The sequence below is a fragment of the Mauremys mutica genome, chromosome 10, assembly GCF_020497125.1.
Source record: "Mauremys mutica isolate MM-2020 ecotype Southern chromosome 10, ASM2049712v1, whole genome shotgun sequence".
In the NCBI taxonomy this organism is placed as follows: Eukaryota; Metazoa; Chordata; order Testudines; family Geoemydidae; genus Mauremys; species Mauremys mutica.
Window position 1 is genome coordinate 56,857,023 of NC_059081.1, and position 21,995 is coordinate 56,879,017.

The following is a 21,995-nucleotide window of genomic DNA, read 5'->3' on the forward strand; positions in this document are numbered from 1 at the left end:
AGATTACAAGCTTTCTAATGACACCATAGTGTAAAGCAGGGGTCCCCAACCCCCGGTCCGCGGCCCGGTACCGGTCCGCGGCCTCTTAGAAACTGGGCCGCGAACCGACCCAGTGGACCTCCCGCAGGCGTGCCTGCGGGAGGTCTACCCGAGCCGCGGGACGAGCGCTCCCTCCGCAGTCATGCCTGCGGGAGGTCCGCTGCTCCCGGGGCTCCGGTAGACCTCCCGCAGGCATGACTGCGGACAGTTCGCTGGTCGCGCGGCTCAGCTGAACCGCCCGCAGGCATGCCTGCGGGAGGTCCACCGGCTCCGGTTGAGCTGCCGCAGCCGTGCCTGCGGGCGGTCCAGCTGAGCCGCGCGACCAGCGAACCGTCTGCAGTCATGCCTGCGGCAGCTCAACCGGAGCCGGTGGACCTCCCGCAGGCACGCCTGCGGGCGGTCCGGCTGAGCCGCGGGACGAGCGCTCCCGACCGGTCCCTGGTCCTCAAAAGGTTGGGGACCCCTGGTGTAAAGCATATTCCAGATATGTCATATTCATAAGCATATTTCCATAAAGCCTATAGACTGCAACGTCACAAGTACCAAATGGATTATTTTATGGTGGTTACTAATGTTTATAGCATCTATCAGCACCAGCTCATTTGAGTTCCACCTCACTACAATTTAAATTTTGATTTTTTAAACAGCAAGAGGGTCGGGGTAAAAAAATAACATAAATAAACCTATATATAAAAAAACCTAACTAGAACCTAATACAAACAGATTATTTATCATAAGATTCAAAGTAGACAATGAAAAATATGATGCACACTTCTCAGGAGTCAGCCTAACTATTGTTAAATATCCTGAATTTCTCATTCATCAGGAAAGATTTTTTTCCCCCAAGCTGTAAAGATCACTCAAATCACCTAACTAGTACTGGCTAATATCCATGCTGTATAAAGCAATTTATTTCAAGCTTCACAGAACGTAAGAACAATTAAATGCACAGTGTTAGGAAGAAAGTTTCCCCATAGGCAAAGTTATCCATTACAGGGGGTTTACATCTCCTCGGAAATATCTGGTAGTAGCCATTGTCAAATAAAGGACTAGATGGACCATTTCCCTGACGATATACAATTTCTATGTTCATGTTCATGAAAAGCTTGATCCAGCAGCTTCTGGAGTCAATTGAGAGAATCCCACCGACACTAATGGAAGTGGATCAGACCCCCAGCGCCTGAACAACTACACCTCCCACTGAAAGCAATATGAGTTGCTTGCACTCAGCATGTGTCTGGATCAGGTCCTTAGCTGGCCATAATGATGTCTTTGTATGAGAGCGTTTTTATTCTTGTTGTAATTTTATTTATTTTCCCCACAGATATGAATACATAGCCTGATTCATAGAGGTTCTGAGTTCCAAGTCCTCTAGAAGTGGTGAAAGTCACAAATACTTCGCAACTCTAAAGATCAGATATTTAGAGAGCATCTCCATAATGCCATATACAAAAATGCAAATTTAGCCCCTAATCTACAAAACCTAACACACCTGAGCAAATTTATGCATGTGAAATATCACCACTGAATTAAATAGAACTACTTACACGCATAATGTTAGGAAAGTACATTAGGGCCTGCAGGATCAGACCCTTAGAAGGAAAATCCAAGGATACTAAATTGCACCTCCCGTTTATATGCCTGTGTTTCATTTTTTCCCTAGACAGTGAGATAAACACTAAACAATATATATGAGGCAAAGATGTATGACAATTTTATTTGCAGTCCAAAAAATAGTTTCAAAATGTTCAATGGTTCAACCGGCTGTGAATAAAGAGTGTACTGAATGTGACACCAGGGTTCACTCATTACAGACTGTAGAACATTTGATTCCATCACATATGTTTGCATTCTTAAATTTTATTAAAGTAATAAATGATTGAACACATCTTGTTCACACTTGGGGAAAGCAAATAACAATTGAAATGAAGACTTTACGATTGTAGAACAACAACAAAATGGCTGAGATGCATTAGACTGAAGAATGTTTTAGCAAACTACGTGACATGGACAAATCTAATGAGGAGTTTCTCAGGACATTAGACACTCTGTGTGACCTGTCTCCAGACTAAAGGGCTGGTGAAATGTGTGATATTCCGTAGTTTGAGGACACTGGAAACTGCCCTAAACTTTGAAGTTGTTTGTTTTTTAATTGCTAACATCCCTCCAGCCTAAGTCTGTTGAACTAACATATCTGTAACATAACAGCATTCAAAGCAGTTCAGGTACTGAGCAATGTTAGCTTCTAACAATATAATCATCAATACTGAAAAGGTATCAGAGAATCAGAATAACATGCCTAGTTTCAAAGTTCTTGTTGCAACAGAGTTTCTCTCAAACCCCTCTCTTGGATTCCTCCATTAACTCCTTCATCTTCACTACTTCAAAAACAGACTACTTACCTTCACTTTTAGGCCCTTCACAGTCTATCCCTGTGCTACTTATTCACTCTTATACAGTATCGAGACACTGACTCCTACATTCATTCTGCAAACGACCAGTCTTCATCACCCACTTTTAAATTTTTCCGAACAAACATCTTTGCAGTTCTTCCCGGGCTGCCCCTTATGCATGGGAGGCACTCCCTACAAGTATCTGCAGAACCACCTCATTGTCTTCCCCCAAATACTCTTAAAACTCCTCTCTGCTGTTAGGAGTGGGGTGTATTGACAGGAGAATGTGGGGAAATTTGATTTACCACAGCCTATACTGTACCTCATCTGTGAATACAGGGTCAAGTTTTTAAGGCCTGATCATTCTGACATCTTTCATGAACAATAAAGGCATGTTAAAAAATTGCTATCTAGGACTGCCCCCCCCCCCAAAAAAGAGAGAGAGAGAGAGAGAATAATGACACACCCATGAATTCCAAAGCCACAGCTGAAGGACAAAACTGTGATGAAATATTTCTTCTAGTACTGAAATATCTTTACCTTTTTAAATTAAAAAAAAAATACCTTTCAGACAGTGGCACCTGAATTCAAAAGCATTTCTTTAGAAACAGAAGCTCTATAACATATCTAGTTAATACAGTAAATAGCAATAGAAACAGTAATTATCATTAATAAGTTTACAAAAAGCAAGAGAGCACCAACTTGCTGAATGGTAATACCAACAGATCCAGGCAACATAGAAGAGTATACTTTGTATAAAACTTCAAAGCAATGTAGAATGTTCCTAAAAGTTACCAGTATGTCCCTTTAAAACAGAGGAAGCCTTGGAATAAAGTACCTATATACAAAGTTCTTACTGAGGAAGTCCATCTGTGGCACTGTGGAAACATGAATCTTTACTTCTTTAGTTCCTGCTGTTTGGCTGAGGTAATCCACTGTCCATTTGGTTGTGCAAGTGCCCAGGTCTATTCCTTTCAGCACTGCTGGCTTTCTCTGAGAAGTAAACAAAAGCAGGTTTACGGCATGGCATGGCATGTTGTCACTGAATTGGTGATAGAATCCAACAAAAACATTCAGTACTAATTTGTCAAGAACAAATCAATTGAATATGTACACCTGTTGCACGTTAGCCAGAAGGCTCCACAAGTTTGTTCACGGAGTGTGAAAACAAAATCTGGGAAATCACAGGCCTGATTGTGTTATTATACTCCTTTGCTTGAGGCATGAATGGAATGAGAGAAAAGGTTCTTTAACCAACATTGGCATTCACCATATTCTGGGGCCATGGAAGGATTTGGCAAGGCCCTGATATAACTTCAGCTCTTCTTCAAAAGGCTTAGTAGAGCACTTAGGCCATGCCCCAGTCCACCCCCTTGACCCAATATTGCACCAGTTCTAACACTGACCAGGTATGCCCTCTATGCAAAGGGATATTTCCACTCATGCTAAGTCCTCTTTGTGCTGGCAGAGCAATGATCCAATCTCCATTAAAATCAATGGAAAGATTTGTTTACTTCAGTTCGTTTTGGATCAGGACCATAGAGAGCAAGGGGTCAGTGACAATTACAAGAACACTTCACACTCACACAACATTTTATACTTTCAAAGCACTGCCCAAACTTTAACTAATCTTTAACTAATCAGGGAAACTGAACGAGGGAGAGGTTAGGGGTCTGAGACACATGGGATGTCAGGGACAGAATAAAATTAGGAACCAGCAATTTCTTGCTCCCAGCCCAATGCTCACTCCACCAAGCCTCTCTGCAAAGACACAAAAGACCAGACTGGTGGAATTAAAGTAAAGTCCTAAGGAACCAAACCACCTGATTACTACAGAACTGTCCCAAACTGTTTTCTCTCATTTGCTGAATCTGTTTATAAATAGTGGGTTAGGAGAAGTTCGTTTACTTTATATATGCAGTCTTTACAAACTCAGTTCTGTAATAACTTTTTAGATCAAGCAGAGTGGAGCTGGCTCATAGCCCTCATGAGTTTCTGGTTTTAATGTAACATGCCTGATGAAGGAACACATGAGGTTAATTATCCCCTTTTATTTTTAAGCCAAACTCCAAGGGAGTAACAGACAGGCTTGCATCAGTAGCTATAACAACAAACAAAAACATACAAAGAAGAAACAAACACAAACTATACCCCAATTTTAACTAATTAGAATCCCACTTGTTTCAGTAGGAGTTTTGACACACAGACAGTGAGGACTGAGCTCATCATTACATCATATTCCAGTTGGCAGAAAAGTGAGCAGTGCACTTTCAGGATGAGAAGCCATGCAACCATTTAATCAAACTGGGATTGTTGTGAGGATAGGTTAAAAGAAGACATTACTCCATACCATACTCCAGCTTGGGTCCTGATCCTTCACAGAGCTGTATGTGCACAAAGCCCTGTGCTCCAACCAAGCATTCAAAGAAGACAACAGAGCTTTGTGCAGGGTCTGTTTGCATGGAGCTCAATGTAGGATCAGTGCTTTAGCCTCTTTCAGCCTAGTGAGGGAGACTCCTCAGTCTTCTTGTGCCAAGCCAGGTGATGAACTGTTGTTCCAGTTCCTCAAGATCTATGCCAGCAACTTCATATAATGGAATCTGTCCCTCACCAGTATTTTTCACTTATCCCACTACCAGGAAAACATTTCATATGAACATCACATACATCATTGTTAAATAATACCAACACAAATACTTAGCATGTCCCTTTTTTTCTAATTATCCTGCAGCTCCTCCTCCTTTCCCCATCTATTCTCACCACAACATCTCTGTTTAGAAACACAAGCCATTTTTTTTGTCAAATGGATATCATTAGGTAAGTGAATTTGTAAAATATCAGAACCCTTTTTAGAAACTGACATACCACACAAGCAACACACTCCACAGTCTCTGATGCATCTTCATTATTTTGTTTAATTATAATAGGTATTACATAAAAGTGGCATTCTAGTTTACATTATTTTTGAAAAATCATTTAAAAAGGCAACTTGTACACTCTTTCTTTCAGTTGTTAAAAAGTCGGTTATTTTTAGATTTTTGTTATATTTCTTGTTTTCTTTCTCTCTCTGGGGTCCGACTGTGTTAAAACAGGAAACCCAGAATCAAAGGGTGTCAAAGTTTGGGCTTCGATATTGTTCAAGTTCCAATAATTTTGGATCAAAACATTATTTATTGTGTCAAAAGAGCCAGACAGCTGCTGTAAAAGGGACCACGACGAGGAGGATGGGTAAAGGATTCCAACCTCTGGCTATACTTGGATTTCCACAGCCCAACTAAATCTCTCACGCGCATGTTGGACTCAGTTGAAGGGAGCTGGGTGCCTGTTCTGGTCTCTCTCGCTCTTGGGAGGGTACCGGGGGCAGCACAGGATCGGTTTGACAGTGTGTTTCAAGTGGATAAACTGCAGGAGATGCCGAGAACAGCAGCGGGACTGCGAAGCAAGCAGGGGCCGGCACCGGACTGTGCGACAGCGGGACGGGAGAGGCGAGCTGCCGGGAGAAGGTGCAAGCACCGCCCCCGGATCTGAGGGGACCTAACACCCGGCCTGTGGCCGGGAGCTGAACCCAGCACCTGGGCAGCTGCAGCCCCGCGATCTGCAGCGCCCACACGGAGCAGGGGTCTCCGGCACCCGGGGCGCGGAGGGTCCCGCCCCGAGCACACCCGTCCCTCCCTCCCTCCGGGCCTCACCAGCGGGTAAATGTCCTGCTGAAAGCGCTCCCTGCTGACCCCGCTGTGCCGGGCCACGGGGCCCGCCGGCTGCGCCATGGCCGCCGCCCACCCCGGCCGGCTGCGCCTCACTCGCACGCTCCCCCGGGAAACAAGGGCTCGCCCGCCCCGCTGCTGCGGCCGCCGGGGCTCCACGGGGAGCTCCCTGTGCCCCCGCGCTGGGACCCGATCCTGCGAGGGGCGCCCGGGGCCTGCCTCCCTTCCTCGCGCCAGGGAACGGCCCTTCGGGCGGGCCGCTGCACGCGGGGCTGCCCGGCTGGAGCTGGGCGCGTTTCCCAGGCAGGCCGCTTTCCACGCGCACCGGGCGGGGCGGGGCGGCTCGCTAAGATGGCGCTGCCCAGCGGGCTCCGGCGCTGCCTTGGGCCGGTCCGCGCCTTCTCCGCCCACCTTCTGGCGGCGCCTGCCAGACCCGGCTGGGCCGGGCTGGAGCCGCGGGGCCCGGCTGCCCTGACCCGCGCCCGGGCCCCCGCGCGCTTCTGCGCCAGCGACGAGCAGAGCCGGCGGCGGGGTCCGCCGGGGGCGGGCGGCGGCCGGAGCGTGGTGGTGGTGGGGATCCCCAACCCCTTCATCTGGGTCCGCACCAGGCTCTACTGCTTCCTCATCCGGGCCTACTTCGACCAGGAGTTCAGCGTCGAGGAGTTCACCCAGGGGGCCAAGCAGGTGACTGCGGGGCCGCCGCGCCTCCAACCTGTGTGGGGGGCGTTATCTCCCCTCCCCCCAACTGTGTGTGTGTGGGGGCGTTACCCCCCTTCCCCGCCGCCTGGGACCCCCGAAGTGTGTGTGTGTGTGGGGGGCCGTTACCGCCCTTCCCCGCCGCCTGGGACCCCCCAAGTGTGTGTGTGGGGGCGTTACCACCCTTCCCCGCCGCCTGGGATCGTCCAAGTGTGTGTGTGGGGGGGCGTTACCCCTCTTCCCTGCCGCCTGGGACCCCCCAAGTGTGTGTGTGTGGGGGGCCGTTACCACCCTTCCCCGCCGCCTGGGATCCTCCAAGTGTGTGTGTGGGCTGTTAGCCCCCCTTCTCTGCTGCCTGGGACCCCCCCAAGTGTGTGTGTGTGTGGCCATTATCATCCCCCCCCTTCCCCGCCGCCTGGGATCGTCCAAGTGTGTGTGTGGGGGGCCGTTACCCCTCTTCCCTGCCGCCTGGGACCCCCCAAGTGTGTGGGTGGGGGGGCCGTTATCCCCCTTCCCTGCCGCCTGGGACCCCCTAAGTGTGGGGGGGGGCGTTACCCTGCTTCCCCGCCACCTGGGACCCCCAAGTTTGTGTGGGAGGGGGGCCATTACCCCCCTTCCCTGCCGCCTGGGACCCCCCAAGTGTGTGTGTGGGGGGGCCGTTACCCCCCCTTCTCCGCCGCCTGGGACCCCCCAAGTGTGTGTGTGTGGCCATTATCATCCCCCCCTTCCCAGCCACCTGGGACCTCCAACTGTATGTGTGGGGGCCGTTACCTCCCTTCCCTGCCGCCTGGGACCTCCCTTCCCCCTGCCTGGAATCCCCAAGTGTGTGTGTGTGGCCGTTAACCCCCCCTTCTCCGCCACTTGGGACCCCCCAAGTGTGTGTGTGTGGCCGTTATCCCCCCCTTTCCTGCCGCCTGGGACCCCCAACTGTGTGTGTGGGCTGTTAGCCCCCCTTCTCTGCCGCCTGGGACCCCCCCAAGTGTGTGTGTGTGGCCATTATCATCCCCCCCTTCCCCGCCGCCTGGGACCTCCAACTGTATGTGTGGGGGCCGTTACCTCCCTTCCCTGCCGCCTGGGACCTCCCTTCCCCCTGCCTGGAACCCCCAACTGTGTGTGGGGGGCCATTATTCCTCCTTCCCTGCTACCTGTATAGCTGGGAGGGAGGCTGTTAACCCCTTTCCTTGTTGCCCAAGACACACACCCCGCTCTGTAGGGCAGGAGGCCTTTTTATCCCCCCTTACCCTTGCCTGGGACTCCCCGTGTGCCCCAGCTATGTGGGGGGGAGGCCTGTTCACCACCTTGCCCTTTGGCCTGGATGCGATCATGCAAGAAGCCCTGCCACATCTCCCCCCAGTGGATGTAGTGAAACTCCTTCCTATCATCCCATTATGGGGCCCACCCTTGGCATATGTGGCCACCCTGGACCTTATCCCTCACTGCTCCCCTCTTCTTCTCTTCCTGGTGATCTCTCTCTTTCCCCCTTTCCCCACTAAATACTGCTGCCCATTGGCTCTGGGGACAGGTATTTTGTTCAACTGGGATGAACTGTGTGTTTTGTTCATATTGTCCCAGTAGTGAGACCCCTGTGGGGGGATATTATTGCTGACAGTGGCACCATAGGAGTTGTCATTTATTCCCTTAAACCAGGAGTCAAAGTTTGACAGGCTTTCCTATGTATTGTAAGGCATTAAAACAGTTGCAAACATCTGTGAGAGTGATGCAGTATTAGGCATAAATGCAGTGCACTATGGTAGGCTCCAGTGTAATTTGGGAACAGAAAAGACTAATAAAATTTCAGACTGCAGAGGCATCTAGTCACAGAGCAAGGAGGCAAGGAGGCCATTCAATATGATTCTTATGACAGCAGCATTCTGAACATTTGCATTCAAGTTCTGGGTAGGTTTGCCAGCCCTCCAGGATTGTCTCCAGGAATTAAAGATTAATCTTTATATTTAAAGATTACATCATAAAATGAAACCTCCAGAAATATGTCCAACCAAAGTTGGAAACCCTAGTTCTGGGTGCCACATTACTGGAACCCCCACAGATAGCTTGTGTGTGTGTTGGGTGAGAGACTGCGACAACCCCTCAAGCAGAGGCAGAACCATGTGGGGTTTGCCTAGGACATCAGATTGTCTTAATCCAGCTCTGTTGATCACACACTTCTCTCCGACTTTAAAGATATAGCAACAGTAAACAGGAAAGCACTGAGATGGCTCCAATCCTTCCTTTCAGGCTTCGCCCTGAATAGTGCTGGACGAATATTCTTCTGCCATCAGAGCACTCGGTTGTGCAGTTCCACAGAACTCTGTTCTTTCCTCATCCTATTTAACATCTGCATGAAGCCACTGTGTGATGACACTCTGGACTCAAGTTCCACAAGCACACAGATGACCCCATATCTCATTTATTTCCAGTGCCAACTGAACCATCTCTCAGCTCTCTTGTTGTCTAGCTGAGATCAGCATGTGGATGAAAAACAGCTGGCTGAAGTTGAACCCAAGCAAGATGGATATGTCATCTTAAAGATCTAACTACCACTGTAGCTTCACTCTGTTTCGATGGAGCCTGCTCTCAAGTACTCAAGCTGGTTCATAGCCTCTGTGTTCTGCTGAACTTACTACTGCTGGATACTTGAATAGCAATGGCTGCTAAAAGTGCTTTTTTCTGCATGTACCTTATACTGCTGCAGAAATAATTTGCCACAGTGATTCATGCCCTTGTGACCTGAAGACTTGACTACTGCATTTCCCTGTATTAGTAGTTCACTGACTGGCCTCAGTTGGTCCAGCATGCAGCACCATGTTTCTACAGCAAAACAAATTAGCAACAGCACATCACCCTGGTCCACTGCTCACTGGGCTGGCTTTCCCATAGAATACAGTCATATTCAAGTCTCAGCTTTAAGGCCTGTGGAATTGACCCAAGATATATATCTCCATTGACAGTTATGTTTTGTAGGAAAAGTATATGTTAGTTGTCGTGTATGAGATGGGGAGATGGTTTTCTTGGCAGTTGGCCCAGGGCTTTGCCACTTTTCTGGAGGAAGTGAGAATACTCAGACTTCGCTGTTTTCAGAGCAAAGAATAAAACTGGTTACTTCAGCTTAGCTTTCCCACAGTCACCACAGAAAGATAGTGTAGGGAAGGCCATTTCCAGCTGCTTCTAGGGAAGGACAGTAGAAACTAGTCTAACTTTATGGGAGGGCAATTATACTATGCTTTTGCTGATGTGTAAAGGGTCGATACTCATGAGTGGTGTGAATACTGAGAAGGCATTCACACCCTTTGTGTATGTGTAGGCTGTCCCATTCTAGAATGGAGAGGGATTATACAGGGTGATACAAGAGGATAAAGACTAAGAATGGGGAAAGCATAAGCTAAACATCAGAAAAAAAAATCTATTTTGATCTGGAGTAGTTTTGTAAGCAAAGTGGCCATGGTCCCATTAGATGGATTGCCTAAAACTAGATGGAACAAGACACTAGAAAATATACTGGAGGCAACAATCCTGCCCAAGCAGTGTGATGGAACTAGATGATCTAATGAGTGTTTTTCTATATCTAATGTCTGATTCTCTGATTACTGGAAAATGAGTTGACCTGGAGTTAGTGAAATGTTTGCTCATCTATTTTTATGTTTTATAGGCCTTTGCTCTTGTTTCAAAGCTGTTGTCTCAATGTAAACTTGATCTGTTGGAGGAATTTGTATCAAAAGAGGTAAAGAGTATTTTATTTCTTTTCTAAAATCTCCAACACAGAATGAAAAATATTTCTCTGTCTCACCCTTTAATCTGCCAATGGGTTGCCAGTCATCTAAAGTGAAGTTTAGCTTGTTAATAAACACAAATAGTACCAATTTGGTCTAACTGGGGAAGAACTCTTTAGTAAAGATCAGGAGAATGTTAGTCTTTAGACTAAAGGAGGACAGACAAGCTTATCTCTAAGGGCATGATCAGTGACTGTATAAGGAAAATTGTCCAGTTGCTCTTACCATTAGGACAATGGAGCAGCTGCCAGAAGAGTCCAGTGAGTCATCAAAAAGGATTAAAAAATATAATCCATTGCAGAAGAGGGTGGATAACAGGGGCAGACTTGCAAACTTCTATTCACATGGGGCAAGTGAGTGGAAGTTCCTACTGTGACCACCAGTACCATTCACTGGTGCCAAAACTTTAGGTGAGCAACATAGACCTGCCCAATGGAGAATTCATTTCTTGTGCACCCCCTGTCTAACTGGTTCCCATCCCATGTAGGTCACACTGCCACTTAGCTACCTAGTCCTAAACTGGAGACCCTGATCTTGCATCAGGGCCTCAAGAATATAGCCAGACTGGCCAGTTTTAATTGTCAGCATGAATTTTGAACCACTGGGACTGTTTTCGTCGTCACCTCTGGAGAGGGGTGTCTCAGATCCAGAAGAGTCTCATGGGGGAGCTGCTTCAGCTGTATGTTTGTGTTACTGTGTGCCAGTAGCTTGGGCTGCCTGGTGCCTCTCATGCCTATGGAGAGAGAACCCTAATGCGACTGTGGTGTAGTGCCAATGCACCATCTTGCCTCTTCCCTCTGAGTAGTGGTAGCAGTGAAATGTGAGCTTGTTCCTAGTGAGCTCTTTCAAGAGAGCATCGCCCTTTCCTCCTCCCACCCCAAACTCCATGGGTTCAGCAGATTTTAATAGAAGCTCTACCAGTACTGAAAGGAAGCCACTCACAATCAGAGGAAGGGGAAGAAATGGGGAGCCATCCAACAAAGGAGGAGAAGGGTCACACATGGCTCCTAATAATTGTTTCCCTAAGGTGGCACAGACAGACTGCAAAACAGTGATTGCAGTTAGGGCCAGCTAGTTGACTTCTTGTTGTTGACACCTATGTTGATGAACATCATGACAATCTTTTGCAGGTTGGATGGTGCTCAGTGAATGTGGTATTGAAAATTGTGAATGGGGCCTGGGCTCTGTGTATCCAGGCCTTGTTTTAAGACAAATTAAATTTTGCCATTATCGCAGTGTGAACAAATTTGGAGGATGGTGTGTAGAGAAAAAAGGCAAAGTTCCACTGTCCTGACTGACCTGTGCACTGAATCAGGCAGGACTCTAGGGCAATTAATATAATTATAGAGACAACTGTAATGTATAAAAGCATAAGGGCACTCACATACCATGGTAATGTGTAGTACAAAACTTAAATATAGATAGAAAGAAGCAGAGAGAAGGTTAAATAGAAGGGGGGAGCAGAGTTTAGATTTTGAGGAAAACCTTAACTGATGCTTTCTGACTTGAGTGTTTCACTTTGCGATGTTAATGTTCTTCAAATGTAGCTTTTTGTGTAGAATTTGGACATTCTGTCTTAATTTGTTTGTTAACCCACATTGCACAGGATACATTTAAGTTAGTTACTGTGAGCATTTTAATTCTTTTCATGTCCTGACTCTTGTGCATTTAAATGTTGCATTGATGTAACTTTTTACATTTAACCATTCTTCATTCAGAAGGGAATACTATGGGATATTTTTTTTGGATGAACAATATTTCTATTTTAATAAATTGTCTTACAGCGATGTGGATTAGAAATACTTCAGTAGATGTATTGGAGTAATACTGGACTGTTACGGAGTTTACAAGATCAATGGTTTCAATTATCTAGTGAATTGTAGGCATAACAAAAGCTACAATTTCTCTAAATTCAGGTACTTCAGGTGTTGAAGGAGAAGCTTTCTTCGTTGTCTGAAAACCACAGGAATGCCTTGGCTGCTGACATGGATGAAATAATGTATACAACAGCAGGAGATGTTGGCATTTATTATGATGACAGTGGTATGTATAGAATTCTAGAACATTCACGTAGCATAGACAGAGAATCTTTTGTCATGGTTTTGTTTTTTACAGCTTTTCTAGTTACAAAGGTGTTCATGAGGCCTATCTCTCATTCCTAGAAGTAACGTTTAAAGCTCTCTTTATGTACTTATTTGATCTCACTATAAACTGTCATTAGTATGAATCATTGTACCAACTTGATGCCTGTTCAAAGTTTTCTTATTCTCCTTCACTTGGATTTTATATGCTTTCCATTCATTTCTCCCTATTCACTTCTCCAAAATAAAAATAAAAAGTCCCCTCACAGGTACTGTATGCAGAGTGCTAGGCCTTAAAGTGTTGTATGTGCTATAAAAACATAATGACTCCCAATGTGTGCACTCCTGCCCTTTCTCTTATAGAGTCTGCTTCTTTTGGTCTCTCTCTTTTCTTTTCTTCCTCCTCTTCTCCCTACCCTGTGCTCCTGCCAAAAAATCTTGCCGTGTGGCAGACATTCTTCTGCTGGAGAATGGCTGGATATGACTGACTTTGGAGCTTGTTAGTGCTGCGGCTTCTGTCAGCCTGAGCCAGGCTTCAGAAAGATGATGAACGATCTGTCTTTTCCCATTTGGGCCGAGCACTGCTTCTGCAGTGCTCCAGACTCCTGCTGGCCTGGGAAATGAGGGATCAAATTTAAGACCAATTTTTAAAGTTTAACTGCAAAACCTCTCAATTTTTCTGTCTTCCTGCTGCATCTGACTTTGTAATTCATTCCTCTTCATTGTCTGTCTCCCGTCCTGTCTGTTCCATCCCTGCCTATTGCCTCCTAAAAGTTTGCTTCTGTGGTGTTGATGGGGATACAGCAGCTGCAGCATGAAATGGAAATGGTCTGAGTCAGCCTGATTGCTTTCCTTTTGTACCACTAAGTGCTGTATGCTGGAGTAGCAGCATATCATTTCCCCCCATGCTGGTGAGAATATTTAGCATAGAGAAGTGGAGTAGGAATAATCTCATATCACACTGTGTGACAGTTTCTCCATGCGGATCCAGGACAGCTTGATATATATTATATTTTTTAAACTAGCAACCATCTGCTTTATTTTGTTAAATGCCAACAGTGTGTGCTTGGCTCATTATAAAATACAGCTGAGTTGGTTCTTTTCCTGAACCTCACCTTGTTCTCATCCATACAGACCTCTTTATTTCAGGCTATCTAATACATTGAGCTTCTCTTATTCTATTGTTTTAATAATCCTACTTCTCCACATCTCATTCCCTGTCACTCTAAGTACCTCTTCAATCACAATGGTCATTCTGTAATCTGGAATATGACAGCCTTCCATACAATGTGACCATATATAGTGTCGGGAATAACTCCTGATGACTTATGCACCACTCTATAGAAAGTATGACTCTTTGTTTTTACTCCTGCCAAACCTTATGAAGATGGCTTTAGGGTGAATTACTTTAAGTTTTAAGTATCACTTTCTTTTCCTTATTCTTTTGTGCTTCGTGTAGCCATTTGCTTCTGTAGAGTCTTAGTAAAATGCTTAGTGGTTTGTAAGTAAATATACTAGATTGCTGAGGTATATGCGTAATTCTGGAATGTTGGCTTATGGCTTAGTTTTCTTTGTAACAGGAAGGAAGTTTGTTAGTATCCTGATGCGCTTCTGGTATCTAACTAGCGCTGACCTTCCTGATGAAGCTCCAGATGGAACCAAAGTTTTCCAGGTTGTATTTGGAGATGAAACTGTGAAAGAAACTAAACGTCTTCTAACAGCAAACTATGAGTAAGTCTCCCTATCTTTTTTTCCTTCTAGTTGTATTTATCTTGGCCTTTAGCATAAGAGTTTCCTCATTCAACCCAACTTTTATTCTGGGGAGCAACTCTTGGGGTGTGGTGTTTGTTGTTGTTGTTTTTTTGTTTTTTAACAAAATCACCCTAAGGTTGTCACATTACAGCTTTGTTTCTTAATTTCAGACTAATGTTACTACACTCTGAATCTACTAGCATGTCACAAACTTTCTGACCCCTCCTTATCCCCTCCCCCCTTTTGGAAAGAGGCTCATGTCAGTTGTCAGTCCCAGTTTTGTGCACCAAATCAAACAGTGCTGGCAAGCCAATCAGCCTGCTTTGTGCTGCTGCTGTAACACCACCCTCCTGCAAAAGAGTCAGTATTGTAGTTGGCTTGAGAAGATGAAAGATTTAACTAAACATTTTCTGAAGCAAGTTAGAACAACGCAAACATCATCTGGTGTTTGACTGGTTCACATGGATCTGATCTAAACCCTCTGAGTGCTCACTGGTCAAGTGGATGTATTTTCATATATAACACTGGTTATAAAATGTGCTAATGTCTGAGAGATGAAAAATATTTGCACTCTTGTCAAAACAATAGAAAATAGTCTTCAAAATTGTAAAAGTGGAGGGGAAATGGCATATTTTTGCCTAAGTTATGATAGGGTGGCTCTCTTCTAAACTCTTTCTCAGAGAGAAGAAACTACACAGGGTCCAGGTCCAGATAAAATACAAATCAAAACCACTTGAAGAGCACCCCTGTTCCCTTTCCTCCTATGTTCATCTCTTGGCCATATTGATCACATATCTTAGAGTCTTATCTGATTTCTTTGAGGGTCCTGACTCCTTGTGCGGGGGGGAAGCTTGTGAGTTGTCTCAGTTCCTAGTGGCCAGGTATTCTAATAAATCATCTGAATTGGCACTCTTTCTGGCTTCTCAGCAGAGGTCAAGGACCAAATGGGCAGAGAGACTTCAAACCCTTTTGTAAAGTGCCCATCACCAGAGTAGCTAGGTGTCTAGGAGTGGTTCTGCCTAGGCCAGGATTGGAACACACTTGCAGGACAATATGGATTACACTGCTGCTGCCCTTGCTGTTCTGTTTGTGATTTAGGCATATAAATGCTGTGTTAACACACTAAAAACTAAAGGCTTCACTTAAAATACCTATCAAAAAAACCTTACAAACTAAAAGGTACCAAAAGGTTCCAGCACTAAAGGGGAAAAGGTTTTAAAATGTAGGGTGACTAACGTTCTTTCAGACAACTGGCTTACCAACTACAAAACCAGTTTCTCCTCTCTTGGTTTTCACACCTTAGCTGCTAGAAGAGGGCCTCATCCTCCCTGATTGAACTAACCTCGTTATCTCTATCCTGCTTCTTGCTTGCTTATATATACCTGCCCCATGAAATTTCCACTACATGCATCCGATGAAGTGGGTATTCACCCACGAAAGCTCATGCTCCCAAACATCTGTTAGTCTATAAGGTGTCACAAGACTCTTTGCTGCTCAAACAACTGTAGAACTCAAATGTATAGAAGGATTCAGTCATACACTTAGGGTTTTTTTAGTATATCTGGTCTTATCTCTAAAAAGATCTACTAACTTCATATTATTCTGTGGATTTTTTTTTTTAAATGCCTAAACCAAATATCTTTGGGTAAAAAGTACCTAGTTCATCATATTGATTTGCAGATGCCTCATGGAAAAATGAAACCCTTAATTTAGAAACTAATTTTCCTATAGATCATTTTCTGGGCTTTTGAGGGTATTAGCATGAAAATGGGGTGCTTAAGACTTCCTCTGCTCTTGTTGTTTTATCCATCACTTGTGGCCTGAGCCAAAGCCCACTGAAGTCAGGAAAGCCTCCCTTTGACTTCAGTAGGCCTTGGATCAGTCTCTTCTTAGAGAAATAGCTTTAATGTCACAATCCTCCATATGGGGACTGAGCGGCGGCATCTAATGATCTCTTATAAAACACCTGGCTTTCATAAGATCAAAGGACGAGGGAAGAGTTAGAGAAAACGATAACAGAATAATGAAGGAAAATATTTTGCCAAGTTTTCTCAGTAGCATTAGGCACCCTTTAAAGGATTATGTGATCTTTAACAATTTATTTGTCCTGCTTTTCCTAGGTTCCGAAGGGAATTTACACAAGGAGTGAAGGCAGACTGGACTATTACACGGATTGAGCATCCAAAGCTATTAGAATAAATTTCTTGTACAATGACTTTTATGGACGTTTATAAATCCTCTGGCATACCAAAGGTGTCAAGCTTTTTTGGTCTCCCCACAACAATCTCTTTTCAGGATTAATTTTATATTTTTTAATTCCCAAAATACTTTTGAATTGATCATATACAGTATATTGCTCTGAAAGAATAACAATAAAGCCTTTTCCATGAGTCTCTGAAACTACATAACTATTACAAATTAAATTTGTATTATCAGAGACATCTGCATAGTAATTGGGTTACAGGCCAGAGTTACAGATGTATTGATCTGTTATTCTCAGAAGAAATCTTGGTACTAATTGGATATGACGTGTAAAACAAAAGACGCTCTCATGACTGGCAATCCTTCTGAATAATACCACTTAATTTATTATGAGTATTTTCCCAAAGCTATATTGTACAGTAGTTAAAACAGAATGTTTGAAGAAGGGGTTCAGGTATATACACTTCCTAGCTAGTTTGAGGACCGCAATATATTTGATTAATTCCAGTCTTGAATTAATGAATTGGATGTTTAGAAAATTAAAACTAGATTCTAAAAAGTGTACACTCTTGACTCCAGTCTAAGCTGTCATAGACATATAACATTCTACTATGAAAGTAATACAGAAAAAATTATTTTAGTATTCTGATTAAGAAACAGAAGTGATAAAATTCCTTCAGACTAAAGAACCTGGACAGTTCCAAATTTGGGTATTTGGAAGAAAACTTAATCCAAAACATGAAACTATAGGAGAAGCTGGGGTTCTGTGTCAAATCAGGCCCTGGCAAACTGGAAGGCTTGCCATCAAAGTAAACAAAAATAATTAAAAGCATTGCGGCACTGTGAACCAGAAACTGAGTTTCGCTCCCAACTCTGCGACAGATTTGCATTGTAGCTTGGCTATAATCTGCCTTTAATATCTCTGGGCCAAATTCATCCCTTCTCTAAGTAGCTGTAACTTTCATTGCATTCAGTAGGAATTCCTGGCAGGAGCATCTGACTTCCTCTGTAAAAGGAGGGGCACTATTAACCTACCTCACAAGAGGTGTAGTGAGGATTAACTAAGGGTAGGTATGTCTACACTACGGGATTATTCCGATTTTACAGAAACCGGTTTTTTAAAACAGATTGTATAAAGTCAGGTGCACGCGGCATGCATCCATGTACCGAGGCTAGCGTCGATTTCCGGAGCGTTGCACTGTGGGTAGTTATCCTGTAGCTATCTCACAGTTCCCGCAGTCTCCTCCGCCCATTGGAATTCTGAGTTGAGATCCCAATGCATGATGGTGCAAAAACAGTGTTGTGGGTGATTCTGGGTAAATGTCAAGTATCAGAGGGGTAGCCGTATTAGTCTGGATCTGTAAAAGAAGCAAAGAGTCTTGTGGCTAGAAGAGGGCCTCATCCTCCCTGATTGAACTAACCTCGTTATCTCTATCCTGCTTCTTGCTTGCTTATATATACCTGCCCCATGAAATTTCCACTACATGCATCCGACGAAGTGGGTATTCACCCACGAAAGCTCATGCTCCAAAATGTCTGTTAGTCTATAAGTGCCACAAGACTCTTTGCTGCTTTTGGGTAAATGTCGTCATTCAATCCTTCCTCCGTGAAAGCAACGGCAGACAGTCATTTCGCGCCCTTTTTCCCCTGGATTGCCCTGGCAGATGCCATAGCATGGCAACCATGGAGCCTGTTTTGCCTTTTGTCACTGTCACCGTATGTGTACTGGATGCTGCTGACAGAGGCGGTACTGCAGTGCTACACAGCAGCATTCATTTGCCTTTGCAAGGTAGCAGAGATGCTTACCATCCCTATTGCACCGTCTGCCATTGTAATTTGGTGATGAGATGATGGTTATCAGTCATTTTGCACCATTTGCAATTGGAAATTGGCGATGACGGTTATCAATCCTTTTGTACCGTCTGCTGCTGTCATGGGTGCTCCTGGCTGGCCTCGCTGAGGTCGGCCTGGGGCGCATGGACAAAAATGGGAATGACTCCCCGGGTCATTCCCTTCTTTATGTTTTGTCTAAAAATAGAGTCAGTCCTGCCTAGAATATGGGGCAAGTGTACTAGAGAACCAGAGAGCACAGCCGCTCCGTGTCAGAGCCCCAGAGACCCCGCAGAAATGATGAGCTGCATGCCATTCTAGGGGGTGCCCCTGCAACAACCCCACCCGTTGCTTCCCTCCTCCCCCAACCCTCCTGGGCTACCATGGCAGTGTCCCCCCAATTTGTGTGATGAAGTAATAAAGAATGCAGGAATAAGAAACACTGACTTTTTAGCGAGATAAAATGAGGGGGAGGCAGCCTCCCGCTGCTATGATAGTCCAGGGAGTACAGACTCTTTTCTTTAGACATGAAAAGGGGGGGGTGGGAGGGCTGATGGAGCTCAGCCTCCAGCTGCTATGATGAGGACGGTTACCAAGCATTTTGTACCATCTGCTGAGAATGACCAGGAGTCATTCCCATTTTTACCCAGGCACCCCCGGCCGACCTCACCGAGGCCAGCCAGGAGCATTCACGGGATGATGACGGTTTTCCACCATTTTGCACCGTCTGCCATCAGGAAAGGAAGGGGAGGGGATGCTGCTGTTCAGCGCTGCAGCACTGCGTCTACCAGCAGCATGCAGTAGACATAGGGTGACGTTGAAAAAAGGCGAGAAACGATTTTTTCCCCCTTTTCTTTCACGGGTCTGGAGGGGGGGTAAATTGACGAGATATACCCTGAACCACCATGGACAATGTTTTTGACCTGTCAGGCATTGGGAGCTCAGCCAAGAATGCAAATGCTTTTCGGGGACTGTGGGAGAGCTGGAGTCCTCAGTCCCCCCTCCCTCCCTCCATGAGCGTCCATTTGATTCTTTGGCTTTCCGGTACGCTTCTCACGCAGCACTGTGTTGAGTCCCTGCTGTGGCCTCTGTCTATCATAGCCTGGAGATTTTTTCAAATGCTTTCCATTACAGAAGACGGAATGCCAACTCTGATAGAACAGATTTGTCTCCCCGTACAGCGATCAGATCCAGTAACTCCCGTACAGTCCATGCTGGAGCTCTTTTTGGATTTGGGACTGCATCGCCACCTGTGCTGATTAGAGCTCCACGCTGGGCAAACAGGAAATGAAATTCAAAAGTTCATGGGGCTTTTCCTGTCAACCTGGCCAATGCATCTGAGTTCAGATCGCTTTCCAGAGCGGTCACAATGGTGCACTGTGGGATACTGCCCGGAGGCCAATACCGTCGAATTGCGGCCACACTAACCCTAATCCAACATGGCAATACCGATTTCAGCGCTACTCCCCTCATCGGGGAGGAGTACAGAAATCGGTTTAAAGAGCCCTTTATATCGATATAAAGGGCTTCGTTGTGTGGACGGGTGCAGGGTTAATTTGGTTTAACGCTGCTAAATTCGGTTTAAACGTGTAGTGTAGACCAGGCCTAAGGATACAGTATTTTGAAGTGTTAAGTGCCAAGTATTATTACTGTATGCAGTGTTGTTGTAGCCATGTCTGTCCCAGGATAGTAGAAAGACAAGTTGGCTGAGGTAATATCTTTTATTGGACCAACTTCTGTTGGTGAGAGACACAAGCTATCAAGCTTACAGAGCTCTTCACCTCTATAGCTCTGTAAGCTTGAAAGCTTGTCTCTCTCACCAACAGAAGTTGGTCCAATATAAGATATTACCTCAGCCACCTTGTGTCTCAAGTACTCTTACTGTGTGAGTCAGAGTGTAGCCTAAACTTACTAAAGAATGGTGTGATGAGGGTGCCTACACCGGGCCTGAGTAAAGAGAGAGGGCCAATTAACCCTGTGACAGGCTGCACCAGGGAAGGAATCAGGTCTAGTAAGTTTTTAACTGAGGATGAAACCTAGCTGGGCAAAAGGCAGGCTAAACTGCTATAAAACAGGAAGTGGTGAGTAAGGGGCCTGTGGTCACACTGTGGGCTTAGGGCTTGGCTACACTTGAGAGTTACAGCGCTGGGGGCTTTACAGCCACATTGTAGTGCTTTCCCTACACAGCTGTACGAAGACAGCTTTAACTCCCAGCGCTGTACAGCTGCAAGTGTAGCCAAACCCTTAGAGAGGGAAAGGAGAAAATGGGGGGGAGAATAGAAGTCCTGGGATCCTGACTCTCTGAGGGAAGGGTGCACTCAGAGAAGGGTGGCAAAGGAGCCTGATAGAGGTGAAATAGGAAGCAGCCCAGGGCAATGGCAACAAGATTTGGGACAGTGCAGACTGTCGTTGCTGAGCATATGGTCCATGGGCTGGAACCCCCAACCAGTTACTGGGGAAGTGTCACAGATGAGAAAGTGGAACAGAAGATTGCCTGGGATGCTCATCCAATAGGACTTTGATACTCTGGAAGGGGAGAACTATAGTGACCTGGCTGGGGTCACCAAGTCATAACTTGACTCCGGAGAGAGAGACAACAGGGAGAGCAAATGAAGGAGGGGGCATCAGACTGGTGGTGAGCTAATCCCAGATGGGCCACAAGAAAGCACCATAATGGTGAGTAGTGAACCCTCTGACAATTGGATTTACAGCTCCTAACAGATGTCACCCTGGCAACACTAAAATGAAGGAGCTGTCTGTGTAGTTACAGAACAAATGCAGAATGGTCAGCATCAGTGTAAATTCCCTATGCCTTCTACCAACTTCCTCAATTTTGAGCTGGAGAAACCTTTTCCTCACCTTCGTCCTCCCTCTCTGACTTCCATGGCCGGTGTCTTTTTGTCTGTATTTGAGATGGTAACTCTGTTAGGGCAGGGACCTAGTTTTTATATTCACCTGTAAAACATCATGCACATCTTTGGCTCTACAGAAAGAACTGATGCTCTGGCCTCTGAACCATGTGCAGTTCGATCTCTATTTCCACGCATTCCTGAAAACAAGGCTACAGATTTTGGTAGCCATTTTTCACAAAGTGGCCTTTTGTTCACGAATAGCAAACCTGTGGTCACAAATTCATTTTGGGTACAGTACCAAAGAGCAGACAGATGGTAACATCACCAGAGGTAGATTTGAATTGGTGACCTCAAGGTGAAAGACTCTATTACCACTCTGCTGGGTAATATATTTCTTGGGTACATAGGTTATCTATAGCCATGACATTTGTAGTTGTTCCTCTTGGGATTTTTGGAGGTTTTATTTTTTTTTCTTCATCTGAATCTACAGTCATACTACTTACCCACAAGCCCTTGTCGGTAAACACCTGTTTGGCACAGTTTCACTCTGTGAGTCAGTAAATCGTTAAAAATTCTTAGAGACACAGAAGTTGTTTGTTTGCACATATCCCATTCACCAGCAGATGTCCTCAGTCACAAAGCTACTGTACCATGGTAGTGCAAGTGCTGGATAGGACTA

The 21,995-nt window shown here is 45.4% G+C and overlaps 2 protein-coding genes across 11 annotated transcripts in view; one reads left to right on the top strand and one right to left on the bottom strand.

Moving 5' to 3' along the window:
- TYW5 (tRNA-yW synthesizing protein 5) overlaps positions 1–21,995 on the bottom strand; it is a 135,162-nt gene that overhangs the window by 16,317 nt on the left and 96,850 nt on the right. For 4 of the 9 annotated variants that reach the window (XM_045032293.1, XM_045032294.1, XM_045032296.1 and 1 more), the window contains one exon: positions 3,271–3,425. In XM_045032293.1, coding sequence (XP_044888228.1) covers positions 3,271–3,302 — 32 coding nt within the window. In that variant the 5' untranslated portion in view covers positions 3,303–3,425. Of the gene's footprint in view, positions 1–3,270; positions 3,426–4,782; positions 5,087–6,121; positions 6,374–6,741; positions 6,926–7,977; positions 7,996–8,073; positions 8,173–21,995 lie in introns of those variants that run through there. The other 5 variants (XM_045032290.1, XM_045032298.1, XM_045032291.1 and 2 more) reach the window with 5 other exon arrangements.
- Positions 6,488–17,198, top strand: MAIP1 (matrix AAA peptidase interacting protein 1). 2 transcript variants are annotated; one of them, XM_045032299.1, is made up of 5 exons: positions 6,488–6,820; positions 10,479–10,550; positions 12,516–12,642; positions 14,261–14,411; positions 16,553–17,198. In XM_045032299.1, exons 1-5 carry the CDS (start codon positions 6,488–6,490, stop codon positions 16,629–16,631), a joined length of 762 nt encoding a protein of 253 aa, XP_044888234.1. In that variant the 3' UTR covers positions 16,632–17,198. The 2 variants fall into 2 exon arrangements, with proteins under 2 accessions (XP_044888234.1, XP_044888235.1); XM_045032300.1 differs by lacking the exon at positions 10,479–10,550.